The sequence below is a fragment of the Podarcis melisellensis genome, assembly GCF_964234715.1.
Source record: "Podarcis melisellensis genome assembly, chromosome: 2".
NCBI lineage: Eukaryota > Metazoa > Chordata > Lepidosauria > Squamata > Lacertidae > Podarcis > Podarcis melisellensis.
The window spans coordinates 46,895,720-46,911,405 of record NC_138529.1 but is presented as its reverse complement, the minus strand read 5'-3'; the positions used below and the strand labels follow the sequence as shown (position 1 = coordinate 46,911,405).

Below are 15,686 nucleotides of genomic sequence, written 5' to 3'. Positions count from 1 at the left end.
AATCAGTATTATTTTAAAATTAAATATTCTGGGTGGGATTCACCTAACAAATACAGTCAGCAGAAGCCCTCTGCAGGGGCTTCCATTTACGCATTTAGGTTTCCCCCACCTTCTTCCCCACTAAATTTGCTTGGGTTGCCCAGAAAATCCCGCAAAACAGCTTGCAGTGTGAGGGGGGCATAGTTCCACCTGACAGGACGATACGTTCACATCAACAAAATGTTCAGCATAGAGTGATGTTGAATTCCATCCTTTGTTAATTATTCTTTTAATGACCAGAACTACACACACCGCAAACAGCCACAAATACAACCACAATTTCATCATTCCTCCTTCCTAGTTCAGTATCCTTTAATATAAATATGCTAATATAGGCGGCCCCTCCGGTCTCTTTGGGGCTTCCTCTGCCCTCTATGAAGTCCTCTTTGGGCTCCAAGGAGGGTCTCCTTGTGAGCCACAAGGATTCTCCAGCTCTCTCTCACCATTTGCTGGTTTGAATCTATTTATTTAATTATTCTTGGCACCACGCATATACGCAGTCTCATGTGAGTCAATCGTGTGTAAGTTGGTGGATATTTCCACCAAATTTGCCACACATCTGTTTTATAGTATTTATACCTCCAGCATTCAGCTTATCATTAGAGTTTTGTAATGCTATAATATAAGAAGGTCATAATACTCTAAACCCACACATTATCAAACTCCTTTCTGGTCACCGCCTTTAATCGCCTTTCTAACCAACTTTGATTTTCATCATTGTGTTGTTACAATACAGCAGCATTTTCATTTAAGTGGTGTTTGACTATTCTTATATATATCTGATCATTTCCTGAGGCTGATGGGAGTTGTAATATGACAATATCTGGTGGGTACCACATTAGCTACCCCTGACATGCACCAAAAGTATAACTTTTCCATGTTTGGGACAACAGAAGCAAATTTGTGATATTGGTAATGTTAAGCAATGAGCACAGTTGTGCACTTGTGCACATGTTTCCTTTATTTCCAATACACTATTTTTTTTCTTTTATGTCCATTTATCGGGTCAAATGCTTTCCTTTTAACACTTATATTAAGACGATTCTTTTTTCAAATAGACAGCATTGATTTCACAGGAAACTTAAGAAATATAGCTTCCCCTTATTTTCTACTTTGATATATTAACACACACCTTTTTTTAAATTAACATCTACCACTAAACTTAGTTCTAACCAATACAAATGCATTCCATTTTTAACACTGATGTACTGATTTATTTATTTTTTTACTCTTTAGCATATGGATACCAGTTTTTGTCAGTTACAAGCAGCTACAGCTTGTGTGGCACTCACCACAGCATCTACTCAGACAAAAGAAGGTACTTAAAGAGTAAGCCAGGAAGTGAGGGAAACGGCAGGAAGTAACATCATTTTGGCCACAGTGTGGATATATTAATAGAGCCCTGGGCTCTCCTAGCATACACATCACACCCTTCAACAACATGAATTCCATCTAATTAATCTAGAAGCTTCATTTTTTGTTTCCACAGGTTCATGCCACAGTTGGCAACTTATAATACATATTTTCAGTCATTGTGAAAGAGGAGAGCAATTATATTTATCAAACCCAGCAGGAGGCTTACACTATCTCAGACACCGTTTGAGTTACAGGGCCAATATATTTATCCTGGTCCAACTGGGTTAATGAGCTAATACCTTGAGTGTTTAGTGTAATGTTTTATTTGTTTTATTTTGCAGTAAATTAACTTTTGAATACAGGCAGCTCCAGGAATAGCCACTGGTGCCAGCAAGCAGATGCATGAGTGTTTCATGCTTCTACTATGCTTCTACTGTAATGTCCAAGATGTACATGCACCTAAAGAGTGAGCAGAGAAACTGACCAAGAAAGGAATTAATTATTTTGCAAAAGAATTCAAACTCTATTTGAAATAATAACAGATCAACCAACTAATATTGTATTAAAAGGAAGGGAGGAGCTGAATCAAGAAAAAAATTAATGAGTTGGAAATGAGTTTTTGACCCATTTCCAGTTCATTAGTGCCTTCTGAACCCTCTCCAGAATTTACAAAAGCCACTGCTGTAGTTTGCCTCAACCATTTAAGCCAATTACAGACTGCAGGGAGAAGTGCTCATATAAAAGTTAACTTGGGGTTCATTATACTTGCATTCCATTAGACATTCCTAATTGCTGTCAGAACTTATTTGGTTGCTTTTTGACTGCAGTGTATAATTGCTAATGCTTATCATATTCATAACACACAATTAGCATATTAATGTTGCTATATTTGATACATTTAAAACAGAACATTGCAAAAAAAGCACAACAGAAAAAGTAAACACAATGGAACAAACTATAGTAAATAACGATTGTGGTTTTGGTCTTACCTATGTTTAAATTCTTTATTTCTTTATAGGAAAGAAACAGAAAAGAAAGAGGGGGGAAAGGAGAACAGTTAGCTGAGGTAAAGGCTATAAAGCAAACATAACATTTTATCTTATGCGACAAGAAGACATGGCAAAGGAAACCTCTTTTTAGCTTTAGCCTTAGGTTAATTTAAGGATGAAGCACAACAGTCACAAGATAGTTCCCTGCTGGAATAGCCCCTCAAGGCATTTTTTTTTGTAAGAAACTTTCTGGATCACTGAAAAAACGTCATGTGTAAAACCGTCCTGTCTTTTATACTGACAGTGAAAAGAGTTGGCAGCTGCCTGTCAGCAGGCTTGATGCAGTGTAGGCCTGACAAAAGTGAAATGTGCTAATATCCTTTCCATTCAAACAATTGAACCACAAGAGTTTTTAAACCCTGAGCCCATCTCTACTTTGCAACTGGCTTTCCTCTTCAGTCCCTAAAATTGTCACTTAAGGCAGGTTTGACTGTCAGTGCAGTTATTCATCTTATGTGCTGTCTAACTGAGCAGAAGTGCTGTTTTATAACAGAGCAAAGCGACACTGAGCTTTGTAAATTCACACAGTATTAATCAGTGTTTATCTCAGCACTGTAAGATGAGATTTTATATTAAATTTTAGGGCCAGGATGTATATATATATCACACATATATGTGCATACATATACCAATACTAATACCAATACCTATTTATCTTGCAATGTTTGTAAGCCATGCTGTGGGATGCCTGTTTTGCTATATACATGAGAACAGAAGTTGAGCCCTGTCAAATCAATCACTGGGTTAGTGCAGTCCAGAATCCTATTTCTTACAGTAACCACAACTAGATACTTCAAAGTAGCCTACAATCAAGACATAACAGCAACAAATTCCAGGAAATGGTATTCAGTGGCATACTGAAACATGACCGTGCTCATTATGTTATCAGGCAGTTATATGTGATCACACTTTCAATCACATTTGCCTCTGCAAAAGTTTCAGCTGTCTTGGTCATACTGCTGCGTTTAAAACAGCTGTACAACCCATAATTTCCTTCTAAAATCCTTTAATTTTTCATACAACAAATGTTTCATTGTGGGGAGTTTTGCCCTGCTTTTGTTGCACTATAGAGCAAGTTTACCTCTCCAGACAGGAGTAATGCAGTAACACCTGGGAAGCACTGCAGAACAACCAACAAAGAGGAACTATATGTGGATGATTCAGTTATAAATCCACCACTAATACACTGTTATGGTGTCAATCACGGGTTGCACAATACACCTGCCCAAAAACCACCAGTCTGGAGGAACCCTAAATATAACTATCCATCGTGTGTATGGGGGAGGAGCCCATCTGATTCCAGGTCGCCTTAACAGAAAATGGTGCGGCTAAACTGCTGCTTGAATTCCTATTGCAATCTTTGGAAGAAGGGATAAGGCAACTTCAAATATACTCTGATCCAGCAGCCTTCCCTAAATTGAGTCATTCATGTTTACATACTAAGCTACAGTGGCAGGTAGTGCTGAAAGCAACAACGATATAGGAAAACTAGAAAGAAGGACCAAGTACAAAGGCATTTGTAGCGGTGCACATAGCAGCAGAATTACCTTAATTCCAAAATGCTAGTGACATTCCTAGAAGGAAAGATGCGCCGAATGTAGTTGAAATCCCCGACAAACAGGCTTCCATCAATTCCTACCGCAAGTGCCACAGGGGCCAGAAGTTTGTTTCCTTCAGCAAGACCATTACAACTTGGACAGGAAATACTCCTTCGACGACCATTTCCCATGATGCTGGAGATTACAGCAGGCTGCTGCGTTAGAAACTGATTCTCTCCACTACCTTTGTGTAGAATACCTAACAAGAAGAAAAGCAAGGACTTACAATAATTCATAACAAATGACTGTTAGGTGGCTGAGCCAGTTTACCACTGGTGACTGTTTAGGATCCAACACATCCACCGACTCCTTTCCCCCCAGTATAGGTCCAAACCACTTTATGCGATGTCCCTTGCTCTCTTGCTTGCAGCTGCCACTAGCAACTGTTTATTTTCACTTAGCCCTGGTCACAGCTGTTTTACCTTTTGTTCCACTGAAGGGCGCCCCGTGCTACACGCTGCCGGCTGCTGCCTGCAAGCCTTGCGCTCCCGGGGGGAGATCTGACACCAGCGCAAAGCACGGGGCGTCCTCCGAAGGGCGCCCCGTGCTCTGCGCTGCAGGATGCCGCCTGCAAGCCTTGCGCGCCCGGGGGAACTCCCCCCGGGCGTGCAAGGCTTGCGGATAGCTTCCTGGAGCCTGGAGAGCGAGAGGCATCGGTGCGCACCGACGCCTCTCGCTCTCCAGGCTTCAGCGAAAGCCTGCATTTGCCCCATAGGACACACACACATTTCCCCTTCATTTTTGGAGTGGAAAAAGTGTGTCCTATAGGGCGAAAAATACGGTAATTCAAAAAGGCCAAAGGCAGACAGAGAACCCTCAATATATTTCAACTGTTTGCTGCAGTGTGCTATAAACCAGTCAATGAACACCATATGTAATGCTTATGGTTGGCATGCAAATAATCGCTTGTGTGAGTACCACCCATCAGATGCCAGCACAAGCACTCCTTGATATTCTGGAGGCAACCATGAGAATAGGGCTTGTACCCAAAGCTTAAATACATATTAAAATTGGTGAACTTACCACTTTTTATATTAAGCACATGATGTTTTTCCAAAGACCAGCCCCCTAGATTTGAGGGGTCAAGTTCAAATCCTTGGAGCAGGGCAGTTCTTTTCTCCCATAAAATCAGACTAGGACAGGTCTCATACTCAAATCCCACAGATACTGAAAAATATGTATCAATAATCAGTGATTGTGAATGATTTGTCCTCTACCACAAACTACTGTTCCCAATATATTATCTTTTATTCTGAATTAAATTCAGATAATTGACTGCAGTTGACTGAAAAACTTGGTTCACTTATACCCAGGGGAACTATAGATCCTGATAGTTTGGGGGAGGGGTGGGAGCAAATGACTGATTTAATGAGGGAGAAATAGGGGGGAAGTCAGTTATGATGAAAAGGCTAGATTCTATTTTTAATTAACTGGCTGTTCAGCACTGACTGTATTCAATATATATGCTCAATACAGTATGTGATTATGAAAAAAGTGAAAAAGAGTGTTAATACATTAACTGATGCACTAAATATACCGTAGTGAGGTTTCTTCATGTGGAGACCTTTAGAAAATATAAATTGCAATCGATCACTCCTACCAAATTGACTTTGCCCTTGCTCCAAATTTAACATGAACCTATTTATTGTTTACTGTAATAGTTATTTATGGAATCTGAAGAAGCCACCCATTATGTGGTACCAAACGGGTTTGCCACTGCACTTTTACTGAGAAAAAAGCCACAGTCCACACTGGCTTCCTGATATTTCTTGTGGTAAGCACAGTGCATAATATATATTTTTAATGCACACACAAACAGTTTTGTGAGTATATATTAAAACACTGAGTTCCTTACATATATATTTTTTACCAGAAAGCTCGTGTGTTGTAGTGGATGGAAAGTCAAACTAGGCCTAATAGGAACTGGATGCAATGCATCGTTCAGGAATGAAGCTCAGTTGTGGCCTAATGAAGTTCTCTCTAAGCTTCATCTAGCTCACTGTATGAGGAAAACATATAAACTGTCCTAAGCTCCGCCAAAATACAAATATGATAAATCAATAAATAAGCAAAGTATTATCTTCGAACACACAAAGGACACATGTGACATCAGTTATGCTGTAATGGCTTTTTTCCCAGATGAAATTTAAGATACTGCTGTTAGCATAACAGCCAATACTTAAAACCTGCAAAATGTGAATCTGATGGCTTACCTACAGCATCTGAGAGCCCATAAACCTTCTGGCCATAAGCATCCGTTTTGTCCCAAATAAAAGTGTAAGCCAAGTTGGGAGATGCTTGAAATGACTTTTGAAAAAGATGTCCTTCCACTGCAACCATCAGATGTACTTTAATTAAGTTCAGAGGCACAAGTGATTGTGTCATGGTGATCTTAAGCAAAGATTTGTATCCAGCAGTACGGGAACTCAGATAGCAGAGTTTTATGTTGGAGCCTGGGACTTCAATTTCTTCATGAAGAACCTGAGTGAGAACACAAAGCACACTTCAAATATGCACCGGAAGAGAGTTTTTTTAAAAAAATAAAAATTAAAAAGATATATCATGTGTTTTATTTCAAGACTGATGACTTTTTGCTGCTGAGATGTTTTAATCTGGTCTTCCTGCAATGGCCCAATTTAAAGTAAGATTTCTGGATATTTTGGTCACTTTTATAGTTTCTTTTTTAAAAAAACCACACTTCTGGTAGATGTGTAAAAAGGAAACACATGTTGTCAGCAAGGACAGACACAAGTCTGACACGTATTTGTTTTGTTACTACAATAATTCTATGTACATGAAATACTCATGCCTGTCTTTATGGATGTGATTAAGACTTTCGCCTCCAGAAGTTTTGTACCCAATTTTGTTCAGAAATGCAATGTCAGAAACGGCCACAAAGAATGTCTAGACAAGGATTTCACCATTTCAAGTCCAAATTAAAGATTTTAATCTGATTAAACATTATTCAGCAGCAACATTTACTGTATTTATATTAGTGTTTGATAAATACCAAATATGCGAAGGGTTGAGCATCTCCCCATGCCAGTGAGCCCTGGCCAGCCATGGCCCCTAACTTGTGCCTGCTATATATTCTGAAGTATTTGGATATGTGTGTCTCCCCCTTCACACTTTCCGCACGATCACCTGCTTGTGGCTGTTTTTACATTCATGCTTGATACCTGAGTCTCTGGAACAATGGGGTTTCGGCCAGGAGCATCACTGAAGAATGTGGAGAGTGGAGATGAAATTATAACTGGATCAGGCCGGATAAAACCACTTAAATCACAGCTAGGAATGGAATTCTCTTCAGTCTTCATTGCAAGTGTATCCATGGCATAGAAGCTGTTCCATGGCAGCCATACTGTCCTCTCTTGGCTCATGAATGGTGCTCGCTCAAAGTGTAGAGTTAGAGATGCTCCTCCATTCGCAATCAAGTCAAACCTAGGAAATTTTGAAGTTCACATCAGGAATAATTATAGAGTGAGACAAGGGAATAGGCCAGCCTTTACCAACTTGGTGCCCCCCCCCCAGATTATTGGTCATGCTGGCTGAGATTGGGATGGGAGTTGTAGTCCAAAACATCTTGAGGTCACCAGGTTTGGTAAGGCTAGAACAGACAATGAAACGTAGGAGAGTATCGAATAATGAATGATCAAGACCTGTTGGAGGCAATTGCTGACTTAGGTTATACCTAGATCAACAACAGTTGGCTCACTGGCGGCACATCATATTAACCATCAACCCACACTGCAGTATTTATGTGAATCTAATGCACTATTGAATCTAATGTGCACCTCAATTTTCAAAACCTTGAAACCAAAAAAGTATTTGCTGGCAAATGTAAATGCCCCATCAAATCTAATGCGCACCCTAATTTCCACAACGTAATTTGGCCTAAAAAGGTGTGCATTTCATTTGTGTAAATACGGTATATGTACAAGGTGGGGCTGTGGCATGATGCAATATCCTGCAAAAAATGTGTAGTTACTGGTGTGACTGTAGTGCTTATATACACTGATTCAAAAAGTTTAGGATGTAGCTGAACCTTTGAACAACAAGGGAGTGTGTTAAAAAAAGTAAATTTACACATTTATTTAGAAATTTTCGTAGCTCATCCTTCCCTTCAAATCAGAGCACAGAGTAATTTACAACGCATGAGATTTCAGAGATGTGGGAAAATCAACAGATGTGGGAAAATCCCTGTGCCTGATCTAACATTCTCAGAAGGGGAGTCTGAAGAACACATGCAAATAGTGGTGATGAGATGAATTCTAAGTCTTTATTGACAAAGTAAAAACTAGCAACTCGCTGCCTCCTGATGCTATTCACCTGAGAACAAGACTTGCTAAAGAAGAATCAGCATGGCTCCTGTAAAAGTAAGTCTTGTCTAACAAACTTTTCAGAGTGTATTTGAGTGTCAATAAGCATGTGGGTACAGGTGATCCTGTAGACACTGTGCACTTGACCTTTCAACAATTTTTTGATCAAGTTCTTTCCCATAGTCTCTTGACAGTCATATGATAACAGGACAGGTTTTATTCTCTTATGGAACAGTTACTAGCTAAGGGACAAATAGTTCTCATGATAGAGAGATGTAGGAAGTGGGTTTCCCCATTAATCTGTATGGGAACTGGTGCTTTTTAAGTTGTTCATAAATGATGTGAAATTACAGGTGAGCAGTGAGGTGACCGAGTTTGCTGATGACACCAACTTAATCAGGGTGCTAAAAACAGATAGTAATTGCGAGGCTCTTCAAAATTGCATTAAAATGGCAAATGTGGTACAGTGTAAAGGTAAAGGGACCCCTGACCATTAGGTCCAGTCGTGGCCGACTCTGGGGTTGCTTTACTGGCCGAGGGAGCCGGCATACAGCTTCTGGGTCATGTGGCCAGCATGACTAAGCCACTTCTGGCGAACCAGAGTAGCGCACGGAAATGCCGTTTACCTTCCCGCCAGAGCAGTACCTATTTATCTAGTTGCACTTTGACGTTCTTTCGAACTGCTAGGTTGGCAGGAGCAGGGACCGAGCAATGGGAGCTCACCCTGTCACGGGGATTCAAACCGCTGACCTTCTGATAGGCAAGCCCTAGGCTCAGTGGTTTAACCCACAGTGCCACCCGCAAAACAACAACAACCCCAATTTCACATATATGCTTATGGGGTGTGAGCTGTTGATGACCAAACAGGAAAGTGATATTGTGGTGGATAGCCAGATGAAAATTATGATCTAGCACTTATGAAAAAGGTGAACTGCATATTAGGGATCATTAAGAAAGGGAAAGAAAAATAAACTGCCAATATCATAACACCTTTATACAAATATATGGTGTGACCACACTTGGTATACTGTGTACAATTCTAGTTGCTGCACTGCAAAAAAAGATATTGCAGAGCTGGAAAAGGTGCAGAAAAGTGCAACCAAAGCTATCAAGGGGCTGGAACAAATCCCCTACAAGAGAGATCATGTGGAGATACTTAATTTAGAAAAAAGGGAGAAAGGGGGAAATTATGTAAAATTATGTATAAAATTATGCATAGTGTAGGGAAAGTAGATGAAGATATGGTCTTCCTCTCATAATACTAGAACAAAGGGTCATCCACTGAAGGATTTATTTGAAGCAGCATTTATATACTGCTAAATCACAAAACATATCAAAGTGGTTTACAACATTAAAAAGATTAAAAAAACATACAAAGATTAAAAGCAATTTAAAAACAAATATGCTAAAAACAAGCATCAATAAACCATTGTGAGAGATGTACTCTTAATTTCCTGCATAGGCGTGGCAGAATAAAAAAAGTTTCCAGCAGGCATTTAAAAGTTGGCATAGAAGGTGCCCACTGAATGTCTATTAGACAGTGTATTCCACAGCACCGAGCCAATGACACTAAAGGCTCAGGCTTCTTCTTTTTTTTTACACACTGCATAGTTAAACTTTGGGACTGCAGTGGTGGCCACCAACTTGGATGGCTTTTAAAGAAAGGATCAAACAAATTCTTGGAGGACAAGAGAATCAATTATTAGTAGTAATGAAGGTTGTATTATTTTTCTATCAATGGCAGCACACCTCAAAATACCAGCTGCTGGGGATCAAAAATGCGATAGTGCTATTGTGCTCATGTCCTGCTTGTGGGCTTCCTATGGACATCTGGTTGGTCACTGTGGGAACTGAATGTTGGATTACATCCAGAAAGGTTCTTCTATAGAAGAAATGTGAGACACGTGTATATATTTTACTTATCTGCTGTTCACATGTTCTCATTATAGAAGTCATAGATGCAGATATAGCCTAGTAACTACTACTACTACAACAACAACAGCATATTTTTTGTATACAGCGATACCTTGTTTATAACCATAATCTGTTCCGGAGGTCTGGTTGTAAACCAAAACAGGTTGTAACCCAAGGTGTGCTTTCGCCAATGGCCCCCCCAATTGGTTGTAATAACAAAAAAAGGGACACACACTTCAGTCTTTGACGTGGTTGTAAACCAAGATGGTTGTAATCCAAAACGGTTGCAAACCAAGGTACCACTGTACTGCCCTTCATGCAAAGATCAAAGGGGAATTAATGATACAATATGGATATGTATTGTATGTATAGCCTGAAGCAATGTCTGTAATACTAGGAATCCTCTTCCCTTCTGGGAACTCTAAAAATGACAGTTCAATAAGGTTCACCACTAAATAATTTTAAGTACCCTCACAAAAATTCCAATGGTTCCATGAGGAAATCATGAAAGTTTTATAATAGTTTAGAAGAGTAGTACAGAGATGGTCTTAAATGAGTATGCAGGATGACATCTACAAAATATTATCAGATTCCACGTAAATGTTTTTGTGATTTAATCCTAACCATCCTTTCATTAGGTTGTGGCAGATGGCAGAGAGCAATGATGGAAATTTGCATGACTGCTCTCTGTGCTGGATCAATTTCAAAATGAAGAAAATGTTTCTCTCCAGAATTTAAAAACACTAAACATTTCCTCTAATGAACCTAGTAAACCTGTGGTTTTCAAAATGAGAGATTGGCTTTCCTAGGGAGGTGAAGACATCTGGTAGAGAAGAGCTAAACCCTCCCAAATACTTGCCATAACTGGAGAGGTCATATTCTCTCCCGTCATTTAATCCAGGAAGCAATACTGTTCTGTACTGCATGCTATCTCTCGTTTGTATCAGCAAAGCTGAGAAATGGAGAGTGTAAAGCACTAGTTTCAAACAAGATTGGTTCCTTTTTTATCCCCCCCCCAAAAAAAAACCTGTTACGGATATGGCTCTGAATTGCTTTTTAAAAATTCTGAGTTCTTTCAGAACAAAGACAAGTAGCTTGCCTAACAGGCTGTTTCTCTCCTCCCATGTATACATAGGAAAGTCCAAATATTCATTTTCTTGATTCAAGGATGCATTCTAATGCAAACTTTGAGAATTTCCACTGTGAACATGGAGCTGCTGTTAACAGCCCTTGAAAAAAAGAATGCACATGGGTTTCTGAAACATGGTAAAGCACTGACTGGGGCGTAGCTACCACTATGTTGCTCCTGTGAATAACCCTTGAAAAACAATGCAAATGCATTCATGAAAAACTATAAAACGTTGAATGGCAGGTAGCTTTGAGCAAACAAAATTCTATGAAGCAAAGATACAGATGGAACAATGTAATGTATCAAAGCCCTGAACCACCATGGTTAGTGTGGTATTTGTCCTACATAAAACCTGGAAAGCTTAGTATTGCAGCTGTGCAACAGCAACTTGAAACCACCCCCTAGCCACAGCTTGGTTTCTGATTAGTTATTCCAATTCAAACTATTTTATATGAGTGCATACTGCTGTAAATAGTCACAATGCCTTTTTCAGAGATGTATTATTTTATTGCCATATCCAATAAATTAGGTAAAGCGTGACATGTTGCATTTTTGTTTGCGCTGAAGTTGTGTGAACTTCAAATCAGATGATAAATAGGAAAACAGGACACACTTCTTCACGCAGCAGGAAACTGTCTAAGTATATTCAATTATACTCCTTTGATTGTGTTCTGCCCCCAAGAAACTCTGAAGATAGTGGATTTTCAGAATGGAAAGGGGAAAATAGGAACTTTTTAAGATAACACACTGTTTTACAAAGAACTCCCCACCCCACTCACTGCCCCCCATATGAATGTTATCCTGCCTTGAATTTCAAAATTAAGTATTTCTGGTCTCAGCTGGATATTGCTGTAGCCCACAAATGTTTTCAGAGATATAGTAGAGTTTCTGAGAAAATAAGCTCGACTGCTAACACATTATTTTCAGAAGTCAGCCCTTTCATATTTATTTCAGTTAGTATTCAAATGCCATGTGAAAAATTACTTTTTTGTTTTCTTGAAAGCTCTTTAGCCCAGTAGGAATTCCATACATAATACCACATGGTTTCATTAGATAGCACCACCTGTTAATCTGCACAGATACTGCATACTAAACAGGGCAAACACTAAATGAAGCAAGTAGACTTACGTGCCATCCTGGCGAGTGATGGTATAGCCATACTTGGGAAACTTGACAAATGACACATTGACTCCAACGAGTGGAGTTCCATCTGTAGTCACCACTTGACCTCGTATAAGAGATACAAGACTAGGAAAGAAATGCAATTTAATGTCAGTTCTGAAAGATTATTTGGGAACAAAGAATACTATTCTAGATGTGTTTACTCCTGCACAAATGCACATTCAATCTTGACTCTGATCTCTTCAGTTTCAGGTAACAGACTACAGGAACGTACAGTGGAACCTTGGCTTTTGAACGTAATCCATTCCGGAAAGCTGTTCAACTTCCAAGATGTTTGAAAACCGAAAACTGAAAGCGGAAGCCTCAATTAAATAGGGAAACTCAAAACAGAAGCTGTGTTGGATGTTCGGGTTCTGAAAAATGTTCGAAAACCGGAGCATTTACTTCCAGGTTTTTGGCGTCCAGGAGCCAAAACATTTGAAAATGGTGCCATTCAAAAACTGAACTGATTGTATTTAAATTGAGGCCATGTTGGCTTCAATCACTTAGCTATTCTTTTGGTTCTCTTAACATTTCAATGCAGAATAACAAAGTATTCTGGGTTTATGCCTATATGGAACTAGAGTTGAAAGCAAGCATCCTGACGACAGTGTTAGAAAATCACAAGCCCCTAGAATGAGATTTTACCTCAAGATGGAAGAGAATATCATTTCTAAAAGCAGCAATCCATGTTAAGCCATTATTAAAACTTGTGTCAGAAGTACTTCCCCGTCTCTATAAAATCATATTTTTGGCCATTACCTGCTGTTGAAAGGATTTTCTCCTGGGATTATATGAGTGCTGTCTTTCCCCACTAAAAGCTTGATTCGATCATAGAATGACTTTACAGTTGGTGAACCAGAGTGACTTTGTTGTATAATGTCTAGAGGGTCACGTGAACCACGGCATAGCAGGCTATTCTGACAAGTCGACTGGAGGCAGCAGTCTGGATCAAGGCAGTCAACGAGGCCATCTGAAAGCAAAAACACACAGGCTGTTGTTGTTGTTGTTCATTCATGGATAGAAGTAGCCCCAATGCTTTTGCTGTCTGCAAGCATTCAGATTGGTTGTAGCGCTCAGTTATTTCCATACAATGAAATTACAAGTATCACTGAAAATAATATACGTTGTATATATTAACTGTACTAACTTATTGCTACCCCCTTGTTTCATATATGGTGTTTGCTGTCTTGGTGTCCTAGACAACATTACTGTATTTAAGATCAACCAGAAATAGGAAATTTTTCTGTCTGGGGCACAGGACAAGATGATGTCACCCCCTACCCGCTGCCACCCCATATATAAAAGGTGATTAGATTGACAGTTGACGCTTAGTCTGATTCTGGCAATGGGACAAAGTCCTCCCCTTCACCTTGGGACAGTAAACTAGCTTAGGGGGCATGGCAGGTAAAGTAGCACACAGAACTTTGTCCACTTTCTACCCCTCAATATTTGATGCATTAGGTGGCTGCCTCATTCTGTCTCTTGATAGGGCGAGCCGTAATCCAAAACTGTTTTGGAAGAACATGTGTGGAGGAAATTCTCAAGGACTGCTAGTAGTGGAAGACATGGTGGGTGGCAGCACTTACCTGATCTCAGGTTCGTTGCATTAATGCTGCTTATGGAGAGGTAGAGGAGGAGAAATAAGTGGCTTAGTTTAGACACACCAATGGAGTCAATCTGGTGCTTCAGCTGGTGTGCATGCGCCATGCCATTCTCCCCCCTCCCCACCACTGCTTGGTAAGCAGCAGCAACATGACTCACCAGAGGTCAGGTGAATGCTGCTGCCCCAATGCACCATCCACTACTGGCAACCCCATACCTTTGGAAAGTTTTTTCACTCATAAATCTGCTAAAGGCTGAATATTTACACCTTGAAAATGGGACAAGAAATTTATTCAAACTGAATTTTGTTGGCTATCCAGGGAGAGGGCAGAATAATTAATAAACTGTTATCTGTCCCAATACCTTGTGGTGGATTGGGCTATAAGTTCAATAAATAAATAATACTCTCCTTGAGCTTGCATGGGCTTTATTGTAGACCTTTTCTCTGTTGGTATTATTACCCATGGACAATGCAATCTCTTAGAAAAATTAAAAATGAAACAGTTCTTGATTAGTTCTCCTTGTTGTTTGAGCTGTATATGTTTTTCTTTTAAGGTCAGCAGCCTTTACACGTTAGGATCCCTATTCATCTTGAAGCCTGTTTCTGTCATGGAGCAAGGATGATCCACCCCCATCCTTTGCAGTCCATTTGCTACCCACTTTATATAATCAATGTGAGAAAATAATTGGGTTCCAATAATAATTCAAGCCAGTTTTTCCATTAAAGCCTGAACACTTTTTCCTTGATATCCTTCCTAGGTTTCTTGTATTTCTACCACTACAGACTGAAAATTGTCTTCTGCTTTTAGTTTGCTCAGTGCTTTTGTTCAGGCAACTGTGAGAGAAGAGAATCCTATCAATACATTAAAGAATCAAAAAGGCAAGACACAGGATAGAAATTACTCCCTTTCCGCAAATTTATATTTACCTGCTCAAGCTATTGTGTGTGTGTGTGTTTTGCTATGTCTATGGGGGTGAGAATATGTTATGCCTATAATGACCTCATCAAGTTGCATGATTATGGGCTGCAGCGGCTGAACACTTTTGACGACACCATGAACTTTAAATTGGCACACCAATCTCCCAGTGGCCTGTCAGTCATGTGAATAACATCTTCATGCCAGCGAGCCCCCTTGGATATAGTCTGACATTGCAATCTTCAGTAAATTACCCTGTCACTGCCAATCTTACAGTTATCTCGCAAACAATCAAGGAGGCAATCAAACTGTTCTGAAGTACCAGTTCAGGACCTAGGGGGGCTAGAAATGTCTCCATTCAATACCAGTGAGAAACCTGAATAACACTGCTTAGATACTAAATTGAAATATGCACACACCTCTACATAAGAATAATACACTATAGGTTTCATGGTTAGGTCTGTACAAAGAATCCACATAAAAAAATAAATATAAAATCTCTGACTGGGCAATACTTTTATTAGGCCAACCAAAAAGTAAAAAAAGAAAAGAAGTAAGTTTTCAAGTTCTGTAGAACTCTATATTAGACGGGATGTTTT

The 15,686-nt window shown here is 39.6% G+C and overlaps 1 protein-coding gene across 20 annotated transcripts in view; it reads right to left on the bottom strand.

The window, feature by feature from the left end:
• Positions 1-15,686, bottom strand: part of TENM2 (teneurin transmembrane protein 2) — a 704,879-nt gene that overhangs the window by 42,596 nt on the left and 646,597 nt on the right. For all 20 annotated transcript variants that reach the window (XM_081899086.1, XM_081899100.1, XM_081899097.1 and 17 more), the window contains 7 exons: positions 13,328-13,538; positions 12,533-12,652; positions 7,222-7,483; positions 6,256-6,523; positions 5,066-5,209; positions 3,992-4,241; positions 2,385-2,405 (listed from right to left, as the gene is read on the bottom strand). In XM_081899086.1, coding sequence (XP_081755212.1) covers positions 2,385-2,405; positions 3,992-4,241; positions 5,066-5,209; positions 6,256-6,523; positions 7,222-7,483; positions 12,533-12,652; positions 13,328-13,538 — 1,276 coding nt within the window. The remainder of the gene's footprint in view (positions 1-2,384; positions 2,406-3,991; positions 4,242-5,065; positions 5,210-6,255; positions 6,524-7,221; positions 7,484-12,532; positions 12,653-13,327; positions 13,539-15,686) is intronic.